Consider the following 26335-nt stretch of genomic DNA (forward strand, 5'->3'; position numbering starts at 1 on the left):
AGGGGGAACTAGGAGAAGAATAAAATCTCGACTTTAAAAAAAGTATAAGAATAAATTTTAAATAATTCAACTATATTAGTGTGTGGAATTTCAGTCCACGGGACTATATACCATTCACATATTCATTTAGATTTCCTTTGGAAGTTAATATAAAGATGCACTTACACTTAAACAAGAAAATGATTAAAGATATTTAAAAATAAAGAAGTTCTATTTTAACTCTAAAGGTATAACTGCTAGTTAACTTTGTAATCACATCACTGGGATTAACTTCCTTCTCAGAATCATCAGAATAACAAGGATTAAAGAAACTTTAAAACTCTGTTTCATATGAAACAAAAAAGTTAGAGATTTTTTTATTTGTTTTATATATATACCAGCAAGTGAAAATTTTTCATGCTTCATTTTTCTGAAGATGGGAAAGTAGAAGAGTACTTCAGATTATTCTCCATGATGGCTCTTTCAAACATAGACATTTTTTTTTCTCAGTTCACCATCTACACCAAAAAGCATATCTTAGTTCTTGGTCCCCAAGTTCATCAAAACCTAAAACAGAAAAGTACCTCTTATTAAATAAATTCCCAAGGATACAAATATGAAAGATTCTGTGCAGATGATGTATAGGGTAAAGGTTAAGGTCAGGATTAGGATTAGGGTTAGTGTTAGGGTTATGTTTAATAAAGCAGGATAATTATAGTGTTATTAAAGTATGAGGTACATCTGAGGTCAAATTCCCCTTTTATCATTTTATATCTTTAATAATTCATACAAAGCCATTAGGATTTTATGGATAATAGCAGTCATTTCAGTAAGAAATAATTCAAAATAATAAGTAGTTAAAACTTTATGATTATTAAAACATATTTAGATTCCTAAGGTCATTTTATGGACCATGTGCAACATACCTCCATGGACTTCTCATGCATTTCTTTAACTGCTTCCAGGGTCTGGTTCTGACTACATTTGGACAGTTTCAATGCTTGTTGTTCTTTTTGACAACTATTCTACAAATGTAAAAGGAAAACATTAGTATAACAATTCTGTTTATTTTTGTTGTTACTGCCATGCAACATGCATGGTAGTCTAACAATAAAACACTAAATGTATATCTAATACTAAAACATTTATGTGAGCAAAAATAATTCTATATGAAAGTTAAAAGGAATAGTTTTCCAACTGATTTAAAATTTTAACAACTATTTTGACTAAATATATATATATTTACAATAATATGAAATAACATTATGCTACCAATTGTGGGGTAGGAATTTTTTTTAATGTGAAAGAGTTTTTCATAATGCACAGACTGGCCTTAGCCTCCCAAGTTCTTATGTTTATAGGCATGCACCATGTATACATGAACTCGGTAAAATCCTAGTCTTGGAAGCTTAGATTGGTTTTCTCTAGATTCCAATCTCAAGCAACATATAGAAGTAGTAACATAAAGTTCTCATTGTATTCTTTAGGGTTGCGCACAACCATGATAATTTGCATTTTAAAAAAAATTAAGACAAGCCCTTTACACCTTTTCACCTTGGGCTACTACAATCCTGTTTTGCCCTTTATTCACTGTGATCAATTTTTTACCTCACATTTGCACTCAAATCATCATAATTAAGTAAAATTACCTCTAATTTGCAATGCTTATCTTTAAAAAAAAGTGCACCTGCATACATTTGGAGACAAAGGGTTAATATTGGGTGTCATCTTTGATTTCACAGTACTGTTTCAGAGACAGAATCTCACTAAACCTAGAGCTCATCATTTATGCTACACCTGGTGGCTACAAAGATCTGGAGATCTTCTTTTCTCTGAACTAAATCTGAGATTGGTTGTTTTAAAATGCTCACAACCACACCAACTTTTTTTTGTTGTGGTGGTGGTGGTTTGTTTTTAGTGTTGCTAGTTTGTTGTTGTTTATTTTGTTGTTGTTGGTGGTGGTGTGGGCATTCATCCCAATGCAGGGAATATAAGCTGGGGTCTCCATGCCTACACGGGAGAAAGATTACCAATTAAACCATCTTCCAGCCCTGTAAATCAATCTTATTGGGCCCACATGCAGCATATGACACATTTAGGGATCTTTTCTTCTTTAAAACTTTCCTTCACTCATGGTAGTTTTCTTTCTACCAGTGGTTCTCTTCCTTTACTGGCTCCCTCTCACCAGCTGCCATATGCAGAATTACAAATTTTGAAGTACCCTGCTGTTCTGTCTTTAGACTCCTTATTTACAGGGATGATCACTTTCCCTTGAAATGTCATCCAGAGTCCAATGTTTAAAAACTGTCTTCAATTGGAGTATTTATTATTTATCTTTAGTTCCTATCTCTTTCCAGAACTGACTCATAATGGCAGGTTCCTCAATGCCTTCTGAGGCAAGAATGAATTTGCTGTTCCTTTCAAATTGAATACTTTCCAAACTATTAACCAGTAAATAAAATAAAATAGTTAATATGATTATCGTTGTCTCAGATCTTACTTGGAAACCAGGTGATGACTCTACAGGTAGAGTAATGGAGACGTGATCTAAAATTGTTTGCTGATATTCTTCCACAGGAAAATTCTTCCAGGGCTGTTGAGATTGTTTGTTTCCATCCTCTGTTGTTACTAAATCTTTACTAAATTTAGGACTGTAAGAACTGATTTACCAAATTGAGTTGGTTTTTTAATATAAACAACAGAGTCCAGGTGAAACCAATAAATAAGCTTTCTCTCTTCTTTGAACTCTGATATATTGTGGTTTTTTTGTTTTTTTTTTGTTTTTGTTTTTTTTTTTGTAGTCACTGGTAATCATCTCTTGATCTTTCTGCAAATGTCTGCCTCTTGAAAATTTATGATCTGGTATACCATAAAATGCCTAGTCGTTTTCATTGATATAGTATGCAATCAATAGTTTATATCTCAGTAAGACTAGAACAGAAGCAAGGATAGATAGATAATGGAACTTAATTTAGTTTCATATGCTCAACTCAAGGCTAGTTGTTCCATTCCTACTTAGTAATACTAGGTTAAATATTAAGTTTTTTTTATGGTACCAACCACTGATTTTTCTTTTTCTTCATTGAATTTCTGTACATCCATATCAGACTTCTGAAATGTAGTTATATACTGCTCACAAAATTTGTTGTTGATGTTCTTCCTGTAAAGCACAGTAACAAAAGCAGGCACATTTCATACCAATATGAAAATGAACACTCAGAACAAATTCAATTGAACATTTCATACTATAAAAAGAAAAATAGCAGTATAAAATATCTAATGGGAAATCATTATAGATTTTTCCGCTAACATATTATCAGAGAGGTTTTCATTTACGTTTTAGCTTTTCAAAATTAAAGAAATATAAACACACACAACACACACGTAACACACACACACACACACACACACACACACACACATATATATATATATACATGTACAAAATTTAATTATATTTCAATGTGTTTTTTTTTCATTATTTTCTACCAAATATAAGTTCTAATTTATTTTTCATACATTGCCTTAGTAAAGACAGTGCAAAACATGTCAACTAAAATATACAAATTGTCTGCATATGTAATTGTAGTTGTTCCTTTTGAATATTGTTAAACATAATAATCCATAAATTACATTCCTAAGACTATGTGCAAGACTTCTGTATTTCCACAATGAATGTAAATTAAAATTTAAATCTCATTAACATTGACTTAAAGCAGAAAATAAAATTTTCATAGATTTCTATGAATTAGATTTAGTTTGCTTGAAGACATGATGTTATAGGGTTAACTGTTTAGACAAAATCAAAGCCACACATTTTTACTAAAGAATCAGACATGATATAATTTTTTTTTAACTTCAGCCACATATAATTTTTAAAATGATACACATTTGACCCTACAAATATAACAACTCTACCTCTCTCGTTCGTTCGTTTTGCAAAATCTTTCTAATTTCTGGTTGCTGCCTTTGAAAGATTCTTTGACATAAGTTTCCATCCATTTTCTCTTTATGTGAAGCGTCTTATAAATGTCATCTATATTAAAAATAAAGGGTCATTTTGAAGAAAAAATAGATGATTCCATGTATTCAAGTAAAAATAGATATAGATAAATTTCATTCAATAATGCTATGGAAACAAAATTAAATGATAGATATCACAAACATGCTTCATACTTTAGAATACTTAGGGTTTGGTATGTTCAGATGAAGGATGTTCAACCTGTAAAGTCTACAGAAATGTTCCACAACATAGAAAAAAACAGTCCATGTATTTTGGATAAGAAATATCTAATCTTATCTGAATTTTAATTTCTGTAAGGAAAATAATTTTGAGCTTCAAGAACAGTTTTCAAAAGAACAAATGCACAAAACAAAGGATCAAAAGTATACTTAATTCTTCATAAGGAAACACTTTTAATAAAGGCTAATTCTTTTCCAAATCTAAAAAAGATGATGCAACTGAAAGAACAAACTTGACTGTGGAACTGTTAGACCCATTGTTTAAAATATTCAATTAAAATAAGAGGGCAACCGGTCATATTGGTTCCCATGTTAATCCTAGTATTCTGGAGGAAAAGGCAGAGAGATATTTGTGTATTCCAGGTTAACCTGGTCAACATACTGAGTTCCAGGACAGACAGAGCTACAAATGAGACCCTGTCAGGATCAAACCTGCGTTTGATTCCTAGCACCTACATAATGTGCACAAATATCTCCAACTCCAGTTCCAGGGGATGTGATGCCCTGTTCTAAATTCTGCATGCACCAGGTACATATGTATATGACTCACAGACATACTTATAGGCAAAATACCTATATAAATAAAAATAGATAAAAATGTTAAAATCTATGTTTAAAACAATGATCTCCAAGTTTTTTTTTAATCAAAATAAAATTATTTCTAAAGTGAATTGGTAATTATATTTCAGAACATATCCTTTAAAAAAACACTTGAAGAAAATTATGGTAGGAACTTTTGATCAGTAACTGCTGCAGTTCATGAAAATTGTAATGCTTCAGAAAATGTTTAGTACCTTTCTAGCATGCACAGTTAGCTTTCAGTAACAAGGATGAAGCTATATTTCGGTGTACATGTTTAATATTCTCACCATACATAGTACTAGACAAAATCAGATTATTAAATGATTATTCTGCCTCCTCTAAATAGAGCAAATCCTTCAGTTGAAAAAAAATAATTTGGTAAAATGGGTAACTTGAAAGAAGCAAAATATTATTTTTTAAAAATATAATATTGTTTCATGGGGGTAGAGATATGGCTCAGCAGTTAAGAGTACTTCCTGTTCTTTGCAAAGGACATAGGTTTGGTGTCTAGCACTCATATGGTGGCTCACAACTATCTGACTCCAGTTCCAGGTATCTGAAATAATCAACTGATATCTGAACAACAGGTACACATGTGGTGCACATATATAACTGTAAGCAAAACACTAATACACATAAATAAGTCCAAAAATAGGTATTAGGAGCATTGTTTAGTAAGCCATGTAAAGATTTTTTTTTTTTTGTGTGTGTGTATGATCCTAGTTTTGGAAGCTTAAGCAGGAGATTTCCAGTGTAAAGACTGCATAGGTTAAATAGGAAAATGCAGGCCAGCCTGAACTACATAATGACACCATATCTCAAAGACAAGTTACTGTCTTCTGAGAAAGCTCACTTAGCATTCAGTTACATATAATTTAAAACAGATACTTTAGAATCTGAGTATCATTCTCTCATTGTTTAGTAAGTTGTCTTCCACTTACAGTTACATAATTCATTTCATAAAAAGAAAAAAAAAACAATGAAGGGATTGGAGAGATGATTCAGCAGTTAAGAGCACTGGTTCCCTTCCAGCTTTCTGAGATTGGAGTACCAAAACCCACAAGGTGGCTCACTACCTATAACTTCAGTTTCAGGGGATTCAAGGCCTTCATCTGGCTTCCTCAGGTACAAGACACACTAGTTGTGCACATACACACGTGAAAGAAAAAAAAAACAATAACCATAACATAAAATTTAAAAATAAGTTATAAGGGTTACATTAAAGAATTCAGTTTTGCACTGTGCCATATAAAGAAGGAAGCACAGAAGACTCCTAGAAAAGAAACTGACTTAATATAAAATTAGCACTGGATCAATGAAAATATGTTTCATGTACAGAATTTTGTATACATATCACTTAGCTATGAGTACATGGAACTGTGAAATTGTTTACATCTATTTTTTTTTCCTTTTAAAATTCCTTCAAAGCTGTTACAAAAAAGCCTCAGTAGTCAAGAGGGCCTACTGTGAAAAGAGGAGGTTCACAAAGTACTTTTTTTTGTTTTTTAAGGTAAGTAATGTTACTTCATGCTTATCAAAGGATAATTCATCAAAGATGAACTCACAATTCTGAATATCTATGCTCCAAATACAAGGGCAACCAAATTCATAAAGAAATTTTACTAGAACTCAAAGTACATATTGTACCCCATATAATAATAGTGAGAAACTTCAACACCCCACTCTGAGCAACGCAGAGGTCCTGGAAAAAAGAAATGAAAAAGAGACACTGTGAAACTAATGAGAAGTTATGAAACAATCGGATTCATCAGATACATATATATGTATCTGTCACACACACACAGACACACACATCCAAACATGCACACATATATTGAAGCAAATTCACACACAGTTCTCACTAGATGAAGAGAAATTATTTGAAAAAAAATCAACAAACCTTCATGATAATAGTCTTGGATAGATTAAGAATTTTAAGCACATACCTAAATATAGAAGCAAACCAGAAGCCAACATCAAATTAAATGGAAAGAAACTTGATGCAATCCCACTAAAATAAGACAAGACAGGACTAGACAAGGCTTCTTACTCTTTCCCTACCAATTCACTATAGTACTACAAGTTCTAGACAGAGCAACTAGAAAACAAAAATTGGTCAAAGGAATAAAAATTGGAAAGGAATAAATCAAAATATCACTATTAGCAGATAATAAAATAGTATACTTAAGTGACCACAAAAATTCCATCAGAGAACCCATAAACCTGAAAAACAACTTCAGCAAAGTGGCTAGATATACAATTAACTCAAACAAAACAGTACCTTTCTTCTACTCAAAAGATAAACAGGATGAAAGGCAATTATGGAAACAACACCTTTCAAAAGTCACAAATTATAGTTCCTTGATGTGACTCAAACCAAGCAGGTGAAAGATTTCTATGACAAGAACTTCAAGTCTCTGAAGAAAGAAACTGAAAAATCTCAGAAGATGGAAAGGTCTCCCATGGTCATAGATTAAGTTAGTAAAAATGGCTGTCTTCCCAAAAGCAATCTACAGATTCCATGCACTCTCCATCAAAATTTAAACTCAATTCTTCGTAGAGACAGAAAGAGCAATATGCAAAACCATTCGGAATATCAAAACTCCAGAATATCCCAAAACTATTCTCAACAATAAAAGAACTTCAGGGGGAATCATCCCTGACCTTAAGCTGTATTATGCAGAAATAGTGATAAAAAATGTATGGTAATGGTACAGAGACAATGCCTTCATGAAATGGAGAGATCTAAAATATATCATCCTGTGTGATCTCAAAGGAAAAAAAAACATGGTATGCACTCACTGATAAGTGGATATTATCCTAAAAGCTCAGAATACCCAAAATGTAATTCACAGACCACATGAAGCTGAAGAAGAAGGAAGACAAAAGTGTAGGTGTTTCAGTCCTTCTTAGAATGGGGAACATAATATTCCTGATAGGAAATGTGGAGATCAGGGCAGAGACTTAAGGAATGACCATCCAGATTCTGTCCAACCTTTGGATCCATCCCATATACAGAAACCAGGCACAGTCACTATTGTGGATACCAACAAGTGCTTGCTGATAGGAGCATAATATGACTGTCTCCTGAGAGGCTCTGCCAGGGCTTGGCAAAAACAGAGGCTGATGCTCACAGCCAACAATCAGACTGATCATGGGGTCCCCAGGGGAGCAGTTAGAGGAAGAACTGAAGGAGCTGAAGGGGTTTGCAACCTTACAGGAAGAACAACAATATGAACCGAGCAGACAGACCAGAGCACTCAGGGACTAAGCCACCAAACAAAGAGGGGCACCCATGACTCTAGCGGCATATAGAGCAGAGGATGGTATTGTCAGACATCAGTGGGAGGAGAGGTCCTTGGTCCTGTGAAAGCTCCATGCCCCAGTGTAGGCAAATGCCAGGGTAGGGAGGTGGAGTATGTGGGTGAGGGAACAGGCTCATAGAAACAAAGCAAGTGTCAAATGGAATAGGGATTTCCTGGGATTAAACCAGGAAATGGCTGATATTTGAAATGTAAATAAATACACACACACTCACACACACACACACACACACACACACACACACACACACACACAGATGGCTTTAACTGTGTCTTCAGGTGGGTTTACATCTAATCACAGGATGATCTAAATTTTTCCCATTCCTGCTAGTTTTTTGATAAATTAGAGTAAATGTGTCTGCATCTCAATCTCCAAATAAAATCATAGTTGCTCTTATCACAACCAAGCTCCTCAACCTTTTTACCTTTTTCATCACAATACAAATCTAAGACAAATCTTAAATATAAAATTCTTCCTGGCTGGACAAATATTTTACTGCTACAGCAAGAAGCTCTGGTTTCAATCTTCAGGAATGAAAAATAAAAACCCCCAAAATTTAGATATAAAAAATAAAGAAGGCATGATTCCTCGGGCCCCATTACATTTCTGAGGCTGAGGACTTCAGGTACAAGGCCAGTCCAGGCTGCAATTGAGGTTTCAGACAATCCTGAGATATAGAGCTAGAGGTTACTTTCCTAAACCAAAACAACAAATAAATAAAGACAGCCTGGTCTGAATTATGTCTGAATTCCCAGCACTTCTGAGGCTGAGAGAAGCCTCTAGTATTTGAGGCAGTTTGGAACCTATATATAGAAATTTCGGCAATGTGGCATTTTCACAACACGTTAAAATGTAGACTGGTCTTCAGTTTCTTTTTAATAAATTCCTGGTGGGAAGCAGTTGCACAGAAGAGGGTTTTGTCTGTTTCATCCACTAAGTGAAGTTCAGTTTACTCACACCTCACATCCCCAGTCCCCAAGAATACTTTCAGGGTCTCCATTTCCTTGGCCTTCCTGATTTCTGCTAGGAGCTAGTCTGTTCAAACTCTTGCACTTACAGTGAAGTTCTCAGTTTTTCTCAGCAGAGGCCTAAGTGGGAAAGGTCGATTGTGAACCTGGAAGTAGCAACTTCCTGAGTCCAGTGAGGGTCACCTAATCTCATTACTCCTGAAGAAACACCTCCAAAACTCCACCTTCATCCCCACCCAGACCCCAGGCTGAACCAGGATTAACCAACAGACAATTGACTACCTCCACTGAGACTTCATCCTACCATGATTCCTCAAGAATTTTGCTTCCTCAAGAACTCTTTGTAGCCACCATACTGGGTAACAGGGTTTGAACAGCAGGAAAATAATCTCAGCCAAGCCCATTGCTGATTGGCTGTGTTTGCACATGAGTACTAAGGGTAAGAGAGGCTCTTTCAGTCATCTGTGATTAAAGCTTCAAAAAGCGGGTAGTATTTTAACTTCCACTACTACCCAGAGGCTTTCCATTTTCTAAGTTTGCAATACTAACTTGAAAGTTAAAATAAAATGAACTCCAAAGACGACTCTCCTACTTTGTTTCAGATGAAGGGACTGTTCTGTGTAACTCTAAATTGTTTTTTGTTTGTTTGTTTGTTTGTTTTGTTTTTTTGTTTCTTTTTTTTTTTTAAACTAAAGTGTTTTTGCATGTTTGTATTTATATAACATGTATGACTAGTTCCCCTAGAAACTAGAATAGGATGCCAAAATCTCTGGATCTAGAATTAAAAATGATTTTGAGAATTATGTGGGTTCTAGGAACTAAACCTTGGTTCTGTACAAAAGCAACAAGTGTTCTTAATTTCTAAGCCATCTTTCCATTCCTATCCTGTGTGTGTTTTAAGGTGTGCTGGACCATTTCTCACGATAGATGTTTAATTTTACTATATAATGGAGAGTATAAAAAATGACTTTGTTAATGTTGTCTATTTCCAGAAACAGAAAAACAAACAAACAAACAAACAAAACAGCAACAAAAAACATAATTTTAATGGATTGTGTAAATCATAAATAGTTTCAGGATAAAAATGGAGTGTATACATTTCAGTATATGGGTGCATAAGGAGGCCAGATATAGACATCTGTTTTATTCTCAATTATATTCCAAATTTCTTTTTCATTTTCAGTTTTTTTTTTTCAAGTCAGGGTTTATCTGTATAGCTCTGGTTAACCAGGAACTCACCCTGTATACCAGGGTGGCATCAAAATCAAAAATCTCCCTGCCTCTGCCTCCCAACGTCTGGGATTAAGGCATGTGCCACCACTGACTGACCCAACTTAAAACTTGAGATAGGTTCTCTCTGAATATGCAGCTAACCAATGCCACTACCTCGGCTAGCCAGCAAGCTGTCTCCACCTACTCAGCACTGGTTGGCAGCCTGCATTTTAGAAGTGGATTCTAGGCCCCCACTTTTATTTTCAAGAAAAACATTTTACTAAAACAGCCATCTCTCTAGCCACTCTTCAAGGTTTGTTCTGTTGCTATAGACACTGCAATTTTTTGTTTGTTTGTTTTTTGTTTGTTTGGTTTCTTTTTCTATTTCTCTAATCATGCCTAAGTTTAGGCTCCTAAAATGCTTAGTGGTGGTTTTGCTTGTTTCCTTACAACAGCAAATTGGTTTTCTTGCTCACTTTACAATTTGCAGCTAATTTGGCACACTGGACGAACTGACATTTCATTTACTAGTCTTATTGCTGTGTTTTGTTTCTTTGGTGCTTTTTTTTTTTTTTTTTTAATTTGCTGGGTTTGTTTTTTTTGCTGGTTTTTTGTTTTTGTTTTTGTTTTCACCACTGAAGATGAAATTTATAACTTTTAATGGTGCTTTACCACTGAGCTACATCTTTAGTTAATCTTTAGTTTTGAATGTTGGATGAGAAGTTATCTGTGTGTATTTTTTAACGAAAACTATAATTTCTGTGAAGCCTACAATTATCCCCCTATGCTATAGGTTCTATAGAGATCTGTTTCCCTCGTTTGGCCTCTTCAAGAAACAGGGAAATATTTCTAAAACACATACCTCCAGATTTATCCAACATACTGCCTACTTCATGTCTGTGAAGACAGAACAATAAAAAATTAAAGCAAGAAATATAGTAGACTGGTAGGCCATTTTTTTTACCACACACAAAACTTTACACAGAACCTTCTTTAATTTTTTATAATAAATATATAATGTTTGGTTTGGAACAAATGTCATATGCATATAAAATATATGGTGGACTACCAACTTGAACTTGGATTATTTACTTTTAACAATTCATACGTTTACACCCCACAAGGAGTTTATTCATAACTCTCCCACAATTGCCAAGACCCTTTTTTCCCCCAGATAGTCCCCTACTTATTTTTATGATGTTTCTCCTTTTCTTTGAGTGTGTCAAAGATCACATGCAGGTGGTCCTATTGTATGAGTTCCTATGTGTTTGTGATCACAAAGTCTAAAGGATCCCAAGCTGGGCTTGAACTTAACATATATCAGCATCTGACATTGAAATGCTGATCTTCCTGAATCTAGTTTTCCAGTGAAGGTAACACAAACACTACTTTTGAAGTACTCTATTGAACTGGCAAAAAAAAAAAAAAAAGAAAGAAAAAAAAAGAGAAAAAAAGAAAAAGAATTGAAAATATTACCCCATGTCTTCATCTCCTTTTACTTGAGGCGATATATTTTCATCTTTACCAATTGCTGGATTATTTACTGTATTGACAATAGAAAATGTAAACATTTGAAAGTATGCAATATTAGTAATAGTTAATAAAGTACTATCAATTTGAATTTCTTTGGAAAAACTGCCCATTTTGAGTTTTTGAAACAGATTTTAAAAATTAAGTAAAATTAAGTACATCCAGGAAATCTAGGACACAAGGAGAAGAAAAAACATAAGGATAACAGGTATAGATGAGAAGTAAGATTTCCAAATTATAGGGCCAGTGAATATCTTCAACAAAACTATAAAAGAAACCTTTCCTAACCTAGTGAAAGAGATGTCCATGAACATACAAGAAGCATGCAGAACTCCAAATAGTTTGGACCAGAAAAACAACAACAAAAACAAAAATCCCTGCCATCATATATTAATCAAAGCACCAAATGAACAAAACAAAGAAAGAATATTAAAAGCAGTAAGGTAAAATGGTCAAGTAACATATACAGGAATTCCTATCAGAATTACACCTAACTTCTCCCCAGAGACTATGAAAGCCATAAGATCCACGGTAGATATCATACAGACACTAAGAGAGCAGAAATAAGAGCCAAAGCTATAATATGCAGTAAAACTATTTTACCATAGATTGAGAAAACAAGGTATTCCGTGAAAAAACAATATTTACACAATATCTTTGAACAAACCAAACCCTTCAAGGGATAATAAAGGGAAAACTCCAATATAAGGAGGGAAATCACATGCTAGCAAAAGCAAGATATTAATCTTGAAGTAAACCTAAAAGAAGATAGCTACATGAACAAAATTCCAACAAAAATAACAGGAAGAAACAAAGACTTTGTCTTAGTATCTCTTAATATCACCATATTCTATTCACCAATTAGAAAGAAATAGACAAACAGACTGGATGTGTAAGCAAGACCCAGCATACCAGAAACAAACCTCAGGGACAAAGACAGACATTTCCTCACAGTAAAAGGCTGGAAAACAATTTTCTAAGCAAATGTTCCAAAGAAACAAATTTGGAGTAGCCATTCTAATATCAAATAAATTTGACTTTCAACCCAATGTTATCAAAAAAGACAAGGAGTGACACTTCATATTCATCAAAGTTAAAATTTACCAAGATGAATTTTCAATTCTAAACATTTATAGTCCAAATGCAATGGCATCCATATTCATATAAGAAACTTTAGTACAGCTCAAAATGCACATTGCACCACACACAATAATAGCAGAAGACTTCAACAACCCTCCTCATCAATGGAAAGATCCTGGAAAGAAAAATTAAAAAAAGACACAGTTAAACTAACAGAAGTTATGAAACAAATACATTAGTTGATATCTATAGAACATTTTATTCTAGAACAAAAATTGTCCATTCTGCTCAGCACCTCATGACGCCTTCTCCAAAATTAACAATATAATCAGTCACAAAACATGCCTCAACAGATATAAAAATATCCAAATAATCTCATACATCCTATCTAATCACCAAGGACTAAGGCTGATCTGAAATAATAATATAAATAATTGAAAACCCATGTACACGTAGAAGGTGAACAAAAATCCAGTCAGTGATAAATCAGGTAGGGAAGAAATAAAAAAAAAAAATAAATGTAAGACTTTTTAGAGTTTAAAAAAAAATGAAGTTACTACATACCGAAAGTTGTGGAACACAACTAAAGCAGTGTTAAAGGGAATCTCATAGCTCTGAATGCCTCTAAATAGAAACTGGAGAGAAGATACAGTAGTAGGTTGACAGCACACCTAAAACCCCTTGAATAACAGGAAGGAAATTCACCCAAGAGGAGTTGAAGGCAGGAACTAATCACACTCAGGGCTGAAATCAAACAAGTGGAAACAAAGGAACTATAACATAAAATCAAACAAACTAGGAGCTGTACCTTTGAGAAAGTCAACAAGATAGATAAAACATAAGCCAGACTAATTACAGGGCACAGGGAAAATATCAACATTAACAAAACCAGTAATGAAAAGGGAGACATAACAACAGATACTTAGTAAATCCAAAAAAATCATCAGATCCTACTATATAATCCTGTAACTTAGCAAAAGTGGAAAATCTGGATGAATTGGACAATTATCTAGACAGATGTCAGGTACTAAATTTCAATCAGGTTGAGATAAACCCTGTAAACTCTCCCATAATCCCCAAAGAAATAGAAGCAGTCATTAAGAGCTCCCCCCTCAAAAAAAAAAAAAAAAAAAAAAAGCCCCGTATCTGATGGGTTTAGTACAGATTTCTATCAGACTTTCAATGAAACACCAATACCAACAATCTTCAATCTATTATGCAAAAACAAAAGAAAATGAACACTACTTAATTTGTTCTATGAAGCCACATTTACTCTTATACCCAAACCATACAAAAACCCAATGAAGACAGGATACTTCAGACCAATTTAACTTATAAATATTGATGCAAAAGTACTCAATAACATCCTGTTAAACACAATCCAAGAACACATCAAAATGATCATCTTTCATGATCAAGCGGCTTCATCCCAGGGATACAGGAATGGTTCAATATATGGGAATCCATCAATGTAATCCAATATGTAAAGAATCTCAAGGAAAAAAACACAGTATTATCTCATTAGACGCTGAGGAATCATTTAAAAAAAATCAACACACCTTCATGATGAAGTCTTGGATAGATTCAGAAAGCAAGGCCCACAACTAAACATAGTAGCAAACCAGGATCCAACATCAAAATAAATGGAGAGAAACTCGATGCAATCCCACTAATATATGACAAGGCTTCCCACTCTCTCCCTACCTATTCACTATAGTACTAGAAGTTCTAGCCAGATTAAATAGACAACAAAAAGAGGTCAAAAAGTTAAAAATTGGAAAAGAACAAATGAAAATATCACTATTAATAGGTAATAAGATAGTATATTTAGTGACCCCAAAAAAATCCTCTAAAGAACCCTTAAGCCTGAGAAACAACTTTAGCAAAGTGATTGGATATACAATTAACTCAAATAGATCAGTAGCCTTCCTCTACTCAAAGGATAAACAGGCTGAAAAGGAAGTTATGGAAGCAACACTCTTCACAATAGTCTCATATTTTAATAACTTGGTGTGACACGAAAAAAGCAAGTCAAAGTTCTGTAGGACAAGAACTTCATGTCTCTGAAGATAGAATTGAAATTCTCAGAAGATGGAAAGATCTCCCATGGCCATAGATTGGTGTCCCAAATAATTTAGTAAAAATGTCTATCTTGCCATAAGTAAGCTCTGATTCCATGCCCTCTCCATCAATATTCAAACTTAATTCTTTATAAAGATAGAAAGAGCAATATGCAAAATCATTTGGAATAATGAAAATCCAGGATATTGTAAAACTATTCACAACAATAAAAGAACTTCAGGGGGAATCATCCCTGACCTCAAGCTGTATTATAGAGAAATAGTGATAAAAATGTATAGTGACCATAAAGAAAAAATGACTTCAGGAAGTTCACACGCAAACGGATATGTCTAAAGTATATCATCCTGTATGAGGTAACACAATCCCAAAGGAAACAATATGGTATGCACTCACTGATAAGTGGATATTATCCTAAAAGTTCAGAATACCCAAAATGTAATTCACAGACCACATAAACCTTAAGAAGGAAGAAAAAAGTGTGCATGTTTCCGTCCTTCTCAGAATGGGGAACAAAATACTACTGGGAGGAAATATGGAGACAAAGTGCAGGGCAGAGACTGAAGGAACGACCATTCAGAATCTGCCCCACCTGTGGATCCATCCCGTATATAAACACCAGACCCTGTCACTATTGTGGATACCAACAAATGATTGCTGAAAGGAGCCTAATAAGGCTGTGTCCTTAGGGGCTCTGCCAGAGGTTGGCAAAAACAGAGGCTCATGCTCACAGCCAACAATCAGACTGATTATGGGGTCCACAGTGGAGGAGTTAGAGGAAGGACTGAAGGAGCTGAAGGGGTTTGTAATCTTACAGGAAGAACAATAATATGAACCAAGCAGACCGCCCCCCTCCCCCCAGAGCACTCAGGGACGAAGCCAGCAAACAAAGAGGGGGACCATGGCTCCAGCTAAATACATAGCAGAGGATGTCCTTGTCAAACATCAGTGAGAGGAAAGGTCCTTGGTCATGTGAAGTTTGGTGTCCCAGTGTAGGCAAATACCAGAGCAGGGACATGGGTGTTGGTGGGTGGGGGAACATGCTCATAGAAGCAGAGGGAGGGTGGAATGGTAAAGGGAATTTCTGGGGTGAAACCAGGAAATGACTAATATTTGAAATGTAAATAAACACACACACACACACACACACACACACACACACACACCTAATATGATGGCTTTAACTGTGACTTCAAGTGGGTTTATATGCAATCACAGGATGATCTAAATTTTGGTCCCATTGTTGCTAGGGTTTTGATAAATTAGAGTAAATGTGTTTGCATCTCAATCTCCAAATGAAATCATGGTTGCTTTTATCATAACCAAGCTCCTCAATTTTTTTCATCATAATACAAATCTAAAGCAGATCTAAAATATAAAGTTTTTCTGGCTGGACAAATATTTTACTGCTACAGCAAGAAGCTCTGGTTTCAATCTTCAACAAGGAAAAAAGGAATAAAAAACAAACAAACAAACAAACAAACAAACAAACAAAAATTTAAATATAAAAAATAAAGAACACATATTTCCTCAGGCCCAGGTACATTTGTAAGGCTGGGGACTTCAGTTTCAAGGCCAGTCAAAGCTGCAGGTGAGGTTTCAGACAATCCTGAGATATAGAGTTAGAGCTTACTGTCCTAAACCAAAACAACAAATAAATAACAACAACCTGGCCTGAATTATGTCTGAAGTCCCAGCACTTCTGAGGCTGAGAGGAGCCTCTGTATTTTGAGGCAATTGGAGCCTATACATAGAAATTTCGGGAATCTGCCATTTTAACAACAGGTAGAGGTAAATGAAGACTGGTTTTCAGTTCGTTTTTAATGAATTCCTGGCAGGCAGCAGCAGCTAAAAGAAGGTTTTAGTCTGTTGGCTCCACTAACTGACTTCCAATTTACTCACTCCTCACCTCCCCAAGCCCCAAGAAGACTTCCAGGGTCTCCAATTCCCTGGCCTTCCTGCTTTCTGTTAGAAGATAATTCTGTTCAAACCCCTGCCCTTAGTGAAGTTCTCTGTTTTTCTCAGCAGAGAACTAAGTGGGAAAAGTTGATTGTGAGCCTGGAAGCAGTACCTTCCTGAGTCCAGTGAGGGTCACCTCCTCTCCTTACTCCTAAAGTAACACCTCCACCCCTTCACCTTCTTCCCCACACAGGCCCCCAGCTCAAACAGTATTAATCATCTTTCAACAGACAATTGACTACCTCTACTGAGACTTCTCCCTACCATGCTTCCTCAAGAACCTTGCTTCCACAAGAACTCGGCTTGATGACTACCACAAAGCATACTAGGTAACAGGGTTTGGATAGCGGGAAAACAATCTCAGCCAAGGCCCTTGCTGATTGGCAGTGTTTGCACATGTGTACTAAGGGTGAGAAAGGCTCAATCAGTCGTCTATCATTGAAGAGCAAAAAGGAGGTAGTATTTTAGCTGCCACTACTACCCAGAGGCTTTCCATTTTCCAAGTTTACAATACTAACTTGAAAGCTAAAATAAAACGGACCCCAAACAAGACTCTCCTACTTTGTTTCAGATGAAGGTGCTGTTGTTTGTAATTTTCAATTGTTTTATTTATTTAAGTAATTTGTTTTTGCATGTTTGTGTTTATAAACATGCATGTGTGGTGCACATAGAAACTAGAAGAGAATTCCAAAACCCATGGATATAGAATTAAAAATGGTTTTGAGCCATTGTGTGGGTCCTAGGAACTAAAACTTGGTTCTGTCCAAGAACAACAAGTGCTCTTAATTTCTAAGCCATCTTTCCATCCCTGTCCTTTGTGTCTTTTAAGGTGTGCTGATCATTTTTCTTGAAAGATGTTTATTTGTACTATACAGTGGAGATTACAAAATTATAACACTTTCTTAATATTGACAATTTGCTCATAGAGAAAAAACAAAAAGACAAAAACCATCATTTTAATGGATTGTGTAAATCAGATAAAGAGTATTGTAAAAAACTGATGCATATTAATTTCAGTATAAGTATGCATAAGAGGGCGACAAATAGACATTTGCTGCATTCTCAATCACATTCCAACTTCCTTTTTTTTTTTTTTTCAAGGCAGGGTTGTAGTCCTGGACCTCACCCTGGTTACCAACTGCTGGGATTATGGCATGAACCACCTCTGACTGCCCAAATTTAAAACATGAGACAGGTTCTCTCTGAATCTGCAGCTCACCAATGCCACTAGCCTGGCTAGCCAGCAAGCTGTCTCCAACTACTTTTCACTGGGTTGCAGCCTGCATGTTTAAAGCCGATTTTAGACCCCCTCCTTAATTTATATACTTTCAAATAAAGCACATTACCAAAACAGCCATCTCTCTAGCCCCTCTGAGAGGTTTGTTCTCTTGTGGTAGCCACTGTATATTTTTTTTTCTTCTCTAATCATCCCTAAGTTTAGGCTCCTAAAATGCTTATTGCTGGTTTTGCTTGTTTCCTTACAAGAGTAAACTGGGTTTCTTGCTCATTTTACAATTTGCAGTTAATTTGGCAAACTGGACAACCTAACATTTCATTTGCAAGACTTATAACTGTGTTTTGCTTGTTTGGTAGGATTTTTGTTAATTTGGTGCATTTGTTGGTTTGTTTGGGGTTTTTATTGTTATTGTTTTGTTTTGTTTCTTTGTTTGTTTTTGTTTGTTTATTTTTGCCACTGAAGATGAAACTCATCACTTTTAAATGGTGATTTACCACTGAGCTACATCTTCAGCTAATCTTGCATTCTGAATGTTTGCTGAGAAGTTATCTCATATGTGTTTTAAAGGAAACTACAATTACTGTGAACCCAAAATTATCCCCTTTTGCTATACAGTCTAGAAATCTGATGCCCTCTTCTGACCTCTTTAAAAAACAGGCAAATACCTCCAAAAACACATACCTTCAGATTTATCCAACATACTGTCTACTTCATCTCTGTGAAGAAAGGAAAATAAAAAAATTAATGCAAGAAATATAGTGGACTGGTAGGCATTTTTCTTACCCACACAAAACTTTAAAAAGAACTTTCTTTTAATTATTTATAATAAATATATAATGTTTGGTTAAGAACAAATGTCATATATATATATATATACATATATATATACATATGTATATGTATGTGTATATATATATGTATGTATGTATGTATATATATATATATATATATATATATATATATATATATATATATGTATATATTACATGGTGGAGTATCAAAGTGATCTTGTATCCTTTACTTTTACCAATTCATACATTTACACCCACAGTAGTTTATTCATTACTCTCCCACTCTTGCTGAGACCCTTCTTCTTGCCAGATGGTCCCCCTCTTATTTTCATGATTTTTCTCCTTTTCTTTGTATGTATATCTTGGAAGATCTCAGGCAGGTGGTCATATTATACTAGTTGCTATGTGTTTGTTATCACAAGGTCTGAAGGACCTCAAGCTGGGCTTGAACTCAACATATAGCAGTGTCTGATTTGTATTGCTATCTTCCTGAATCTACTTCTCCAGTGAAGGTAATACAAACACTACTTATGAAGTAATCTATTGAGCTGGCAAAAAATATTGAAAATGTTACCCCATATCTTCATCTGCTTCTGCTTGAGGCGATATATTCTCATTTTTATCAAATGCTGGGCTCTTTACTGTATTAACAATAGAAAACAGAAACATTTGAAAGGATTCTATATAAGTAATAGTTAATAAAGTACTATCGATTTGAATTTATCTGGAAAAACTCTCCATGTAAATTTTTGGAAGAGATTTTAGAAAGGAAATATTTACACCGAGAAAATCCAGGACACAAGGAGATGACAAAACTTAAGGATAATAGGTATCAATGACAAGTAAGTTTTTCAAATTTAGGGACAGTGAATATATTCAACAAAATTATAGAAGAAAACTTCCCTAACCTAAAGAAAGAGTTGCCTATGAATATACAAGTAGCCTACAAAACTCCAAATAGTTTGGACCACAAGAGAAATTTCTTCCATCATATAGAAATCAAAACTCCAAATGCATAATAAAAAAAAAAGAAAAGAAAAAGAAGAATATTAAAAGCACTAAGGGAAAATGGTCAAGTGACTTATAAAGGAAATCCTATCAAAACTATACCTAACTTATCCCCAGAGATTATGAAAGCCATAATATCCAGGGCAGATGTCATACAGACCCTAAGGGAAAAGAAATGCCAGACAAGGCTACTAGACGCATCAAAAAATTTTACAATAGATTGAGGAAACAAGGTATTCTGTGAAAAAAAAAACGATATCTACACAATATGCTCGAACAAATCCAGCCCATCAAGTGGGTAATAATGGGAAAACTCCAATATAAGGAGGGAAATTACACTCTAGAAAAACCAAGAAATTGATCTTGAAGCAAACCTAAAAGAAGAAAGCTACATGAATCACATTCCAACTCTAACAACAAAAATAACAGGAAGCAACAACTACTTTTCCTTAATATCTCATAATATCAGCGGACACAATTCACCAATAAAAAGATATAGAATAACAGACAGGATGTGTAAGCAAGACCAAGCATACTAGAAACAAATCTCAGGGACAAATACAGATATTACCTTAGAGTAAAAGGCTGGAAAACAATTATCCAAGGAAATGTTACAAAGAAACAAGTTGGAGTAGCCATTCTAATATCAAATAAATTCGACTTTCAACCCAAAGTTATCAAAAAAAAAAAAAGAGGAGGGACACTTCATATTCATCAATGTTAAAATTTGCCAAAATGAATTCCCAATTCTGAACATTTATACGCCAAATGCAATGTCATCCACACTCATAAAAGAAACTTTAGTAAAGCTCAAAAACACACATGAATAGAGCATTAAAAGAAACCTTGACTAAATTGGTTTTAGAGACCTGCAGAAAAGATTATGCAGCTCTTTTTCCCTTCACCTTGTTCTGAGTATGGAACACCACAGGGAAATTTAAACTTACACCATTCGAACTCCTCAACTGGGGACCCCCCCCCCTTTAACAGAAGCAGGTGGAATGTTTGACCCTCATGTTTCTTTTTCAGAACTCCCACTAGCTCACTTGAAGGACCTACAACTGGTCAGAAAAAATGCCTTGGAAATGTTGAAACACAATAAAAAACTTAAACAAAAACAAAAAACCAAAAAACATACGAACCAGAAACCATCTTGGTGCCACATAAATTTCAAACAGGAGTACCTGTCCTGGTCTGGTGCCACCATTCTGGCAAACTTGAACTCAGATCAAAAGGACTTTCCCTGATGATTCTCACAAGCCCTGCTGCCACACCTCCAGCATGTGCCCAGTTCTGGCATCCAGCCTGCCATGGCCCACTGGCCTGGCACTGCTCACACACAGTGGGCACTGCACAGGAACCTCCCTCCCTCCCTCCTCCCAATGGCAAGAGGCTCTTTTGTCTCATTCAATGGGCTTCTGAGGTTCTCAATCTTACATATCCTAAAGCTGTGACCTCATGTTGGCTTTGTTTGGCAGCTGGGCCAGAGGTTTAATTTTCTAACTTATAAGATCAGAACTATGTACTAGAAGGAGTGGGAAACGTGAGACCACAACTTAGAGCGTTTCTCCCTGGAAGGTAAAGCACCTGGACATTCTCCAAGATTGTTTTCCCTGATTTATAAAAATACAGCCAGAAAGAGACTCTATGTTCTCTACAGCCACCAAAAATCCTTTTGGTTTCTGAGCCTTAAAGCTAGAGATTCAAAATTGGAGTTTTGACAAGGACATCTGGGCAGAGAAGAACACTCCTCCCATCTCTTCCCAACTCCTCCAAACTCTCCTCCCAACTCATCCCAATTCCTCAGCTAGCTAATAAAAACCTTCTTCTGTCACATCTCAGAGTCATACGCCCCTGCCCTGCACAGTGGAAGGAGTTTGTCCTTAGCTAGCTGATAATAAAAACTCTTGCAGTTTGCATCAGGTGTCGATTTCTCTCAAGTCATTGGGGTGCTGGCCAGCTCATCCCGGGACTTTACTAGACTTGAGAGGAGGTCCATCTTCGGGGTCTTACACATGGAGACCTAATACCAAAACTCTTCAAACTAATATGCAAAATCAAAAGAGAAGGAACACTATTGAATTTGTTCTATGAAGCCAGATTACAATTATATTCAAACCATACAAAAACACAATGAAGAAAGGAAACTTCAGACCATTTTCCCTTATGAATTTCGAAGGAAAAATACTCAATAAAATCACTGCAAACCAAATAAAAGAATACATCAAAACGATCATCCATCATGGTCAAGTAGACTTCATCCCTGTAATGCAGGGATGGTTTAATATATGGAAATTTGTCAACTTAATCCACTATAGAAACAAACTCAAAGACGAAAACAACATGATCACCTCATTAGATGCTGAGAAAGCATTTGACAAAACACAACACCCATTCATAATAAAAGTCCAGGAAAGGTCAGGAATTCAAGGCCCATATCTAAACATAAAAAAAAAATACAATAGACAGCAAACGAGTAGGAAACATTAAACTAAATGAAACAATCTCATTAAAATCAGGGACCAGACAAGGCTGCCCACTTTCTTCATACCTATTGAATATAGTAGTTGAAGTCCTAACCAGAGCAATTAGACAACAAAAGGAAAACAAATGAATACAAATTGGAAAGGAAGAAGTCAAAATATCACTATTTCCAGAATATATGATAGCATGTATCAGTGACCCAAAAATGCACCAGAGAAATCGTAACCATATATATGACTTCAGTGCAGTAGGTGAATATAAAATTAATTCAAACATATCAGTGGCCTTTCTCTACTCAAAGGAAAAAGAGGATGAGAAAGAAATTAGGGAAAAATCACCCTTCACAATACTCACAAATAATATAAAATAGCTTGGTGTGACTCTAACTTAGAAAGTGAAAGATATATATGATAAAAACTTCATGTCTCTGAAGAAAGAAATGAAACAAGATCTCAGAACATGGAAAGAACTCCCATGCTCATGGATTGGAAGGATTAATATAGTAAAAATGGCTGTTCTGCCAAAAGTAGTTTATAGATTCAATATAATCCCCATCAAAATTCCAACTCAATTCTTTACTGAGTTAGAAAGGGCAAATTACAAATTCTCCTGGAATTTGAAAAAAACAAACAAGCAACAACAACAACAACAACAAAAAACCACCAACAACAACAACAACAAAAAACAAAAACCTGGTATAGGAAAAACTATTCCCAACAATAAAAGAACCTCTTGTGGAATCACCATGCCTGACCTCAAAGTGCACTACAAAGCAATTGTGATAAACACTACATGGTACAGGTATAGTGGTAGACAGGTAGATAAATGAAATAGAACTGAAGTCAGAGAAATAAACCTTTAGTCACTTGATCTTTGACAAAGGAGCTAAAACCATCTAGTGGAAAGGAGACAGCATTTTCAACAAATGGTGTTGGTTCAATTGGCAGTTAGCATGTAGGAGAATGTAAATTGATCTATTCTCATCCCCTGTGCAATGCTCAAGTCTAAGTCGATCAAGGGACTGCACATAAAACCAGAGACACTGAAACTTATAGAGGAGAAAGTGGGGAATAGCCTGGAATACATGGGCAAAGGGGGGATATTCTTGAAAAAAAATACTACCAATGTCTTGTGCTATAAGATTAAAAATGGACAAATGGGACCTCATAAAACTGATAAGGTTATACCCAGAAGTTCAAACTTGTAATAAGGAAACATGCTTCACTTTGTCCATAGCAGCCTTTTGTATAATAACAAGAAGCTGAAATGAACCCAGATGACTCTCTTTAGAGGAATGTATATAGAAAATATGGCACATTTACTTAATGAATTACTACACAGCTATTAAAAACAATGAATTCATGAAATTTTTATACAAATGGATGGATCTGGATGATATCTTCCTAAGAGAGTTAACCCAATCACAAAAAACACACATGATATTCACACATTGATGAGTGGATATTATCCCTGAAGCTCAGAATAACCAAGGTAAAATGTGCAAAACCCATGAAACTGAAGAAGGAAGACCAAAGTGTGGATATGCCGTTCCTTCTTAGAATGGGGAACCAAATAATCATGGAGGGAGTTACAGAGACAAAGATTGGAGCTGAGAATAAAAGAATACAGAGACTGCCTCACTTGGGGATCCATCCCATATACAACCACCAAATCTACTGAAGATGCCAACAAGGGCTTGGGTGCAGGAGAATGATATAGTTGTCTCCTGAGAGGATCTGCTAATGCCTGACAAATAAAAAAGTGGATGTTCACAGACATCCTTTGGACTTAGCACAGGGTCCCCAGTTATGGAACTGGAGAAAATACCTAAGGAGCTTAAGGAGTTTGCAGGCCCCTAGAAGAAAAAACAACATGAACTAACAAGTACCCCACAATTCCATGGGATTAAACCACCAATCAATGAAAACAAATAATGGGATATATGATTCCAGCTTCTTATGTAGCAGAGGATGGACTAGTCAGGCATCAATGGGAGGAGAGACACTTGTTCCTGTAAAGATCCTATGCCCCAGTATGGGGGAATACCTGGGTTAGGAATTGGTAGATGATGTGTTGGGGAGATGGGGGAGAGGGGAGAGGACAGGAGATTTTTTGGAGTGGAAACTAGAAACGGGGATAATATTTGAAATGTAAATAAGGAAAAGTTATAATAGAAAAAGAAAGGAAATAATTTATTTGAAAGTTTTATGAAATAAATTCATGTTTGGCAAACATATTATACGAACAATGTTCATGTCTTTTCTTGAGGTGAAATCAAGAAAGTTCTTCTCTCTCAACATATGCTGATATAGTTCCAAGAGTAGGTTTATGTGCTGCAAAATCTTGTATATAGGAATAGAGAGATATAGGTAAAATTAGAAATGAAGTATATGTAAACTCTTAACAAAGACTTCTTCCATTTCAGGTGACTAGGTAAAGTCTAATGAACTGCAGGACACAATTAATACTGGAAATGCGATACCTTCCGAAAGAGCCTCCTCTGAAACTTTTATGTCATCGTCCTCATCATCAAAGTCCAAAAGTAATAAGTAACCTTCCTTTGGTATCACCTTCAATTTCTTAAGAGCCATTCTTCTCATAAGAACTCAGTAGTCTTCTTAGTTTAAAAAAAAAACAATAAAAATAAAAAGGAAAAAAAAAAGAACTTAGTTACCTGATTAAAAATTATCATTTAAATAATTAAAAATAACAAAAAATCAAATAATTATTTTAGCTCAATGAAAGATCATTTCTTTTTTTACTTAACATGTATATTTTTAATCAATTGCCTTTATCAGAGAGTTCTGTGTACATATTCAATATGGTGATGCATATATATATACACTTACCCGTACCATTTCCTCCATGTATCCCATTTATCATGTCCCTCTCCCTCACAACTTGTTTTAAAAACTTCTTTAACTCACTTCTTTAAAAACCTCCTTTAGAACCTAAATTATTAGTCTGCCATTTCTCAGTTTAAAGAGAGACAAAAACTGGCCAACCTTCAACATATGAGTCCTCCCCTCCTCTTAAAAAACGATGAGCAACATCCTTTAACCTTTGAGGTATCTGAATTTTGGTCCTATCTCCCACAGAATATTTTTAAACAAAACATCAGCAATTCTGTTTACCAGTTTATCTCAGTCTAACGTAAACTCACAGTTCTATCCAGAAAGATAAAGAACATGGTAACTGTATATTCATATCAAAAAGATCCACCACTAAGTCTACAAAAAAACATGAACTACCACCACCACCCACACAGAAAGACCTTATATTGGAGAAATTAGGGATTTGGGGAAGCCGAGGATTTCAAACATCTGAAGATTGTAAGTTCAAGGCCAGGCCAAGCCGGGCCAGCTGAAACTACAAAGATAGATCCCATCCTACAGAAACTAAACTGAGAGAAAAAGCTGAACTTGGTGGTGCAAGTCTTTAATCCCAATACATGGGAGACTGAGACAGAAAGATCTGTGGTCAGAATCCATCCCCAATGACTTATGAATCTCTTACAATTATCTCCTCTTCTTCTTTTCATTCATCTTCCTATGCCATTCTACTGTCTGCAATGTTCATACAGTCTATACCAAAGGAACACACCATAGAGAAGACAATGAGGAGGGAGGAATCCTCAGTGTGTTTCTAAGGGATCCTGAATATCACACAGGACAATCGCCAAGGCATCTCACCAATGGCTCCCTGTTCCCTGACCCACAGTCCTGCAGCTGGTTCTCTGATCCTATCCCCAGGCCCCAAGCTTTTCTCTTCCAAGGGTTCCCAATTCTCTATGGCCCTGACCTGTTCGATCCTCTTCCATGAATATGGTCCTCCACCTTCCATTCACCCTCAGATTCCAC

The 26335-nt window shown here is 35.4% G+C and overlaps 1 protein-coding gene across 2 annotated transcripts; it reads right to left on the bottom strand.

Annotated features, from left to right (window-relative positions):
• Window positions 1-516: 516 nt before the first annotated feature.
• Window positions 517-25075, bottom strand: Gm20897 (predicted gene, 20897). Of its 2 annotated transcripts, XM_030251594.1 has the most exons (9): window positions 24958-25075; window positions 19558-19624; window positions 18874-18908; window positions 11784-11850; window positions 11170-11204; window positions 3898-4015; window positions 3040-3139; window positions 906-1004; window positions 517-546 (listed from the first exon to the last, which is right to left on the bottom strand). In XM_030251594.1, the coding sequence occupies exons 1-9, from the start codon at window positions 25073-25075 to the stop codon at window positions 517-519; spliced, it is 669 nt and encodes a 222-aa protein (XP_030107454.1). The 2 variants fall into 2 exon arrangements, with proteins under 2 accessions (XP_030107454.1, XP_030107455.1); XM_030251595.1 differs by lacking the exons at window positions 11170-11204; window positions 11784-11850.
• Window positions 25076-26335: the final 1260 nt, after the last annotated feature.

This window comes from Mus musculus, chromosome Y (assembly GCF_000001635.26).
Source record: "Mus musculus strain C57BL/6J chromosome Y, GRCm38.p6 C57BL/6J".
NCBI classification, from domain to species: Eukaryota; Metazoa; Chordata; class Mammalia; order Rodentia; family Muridae; genus Mus; species Mus musculus.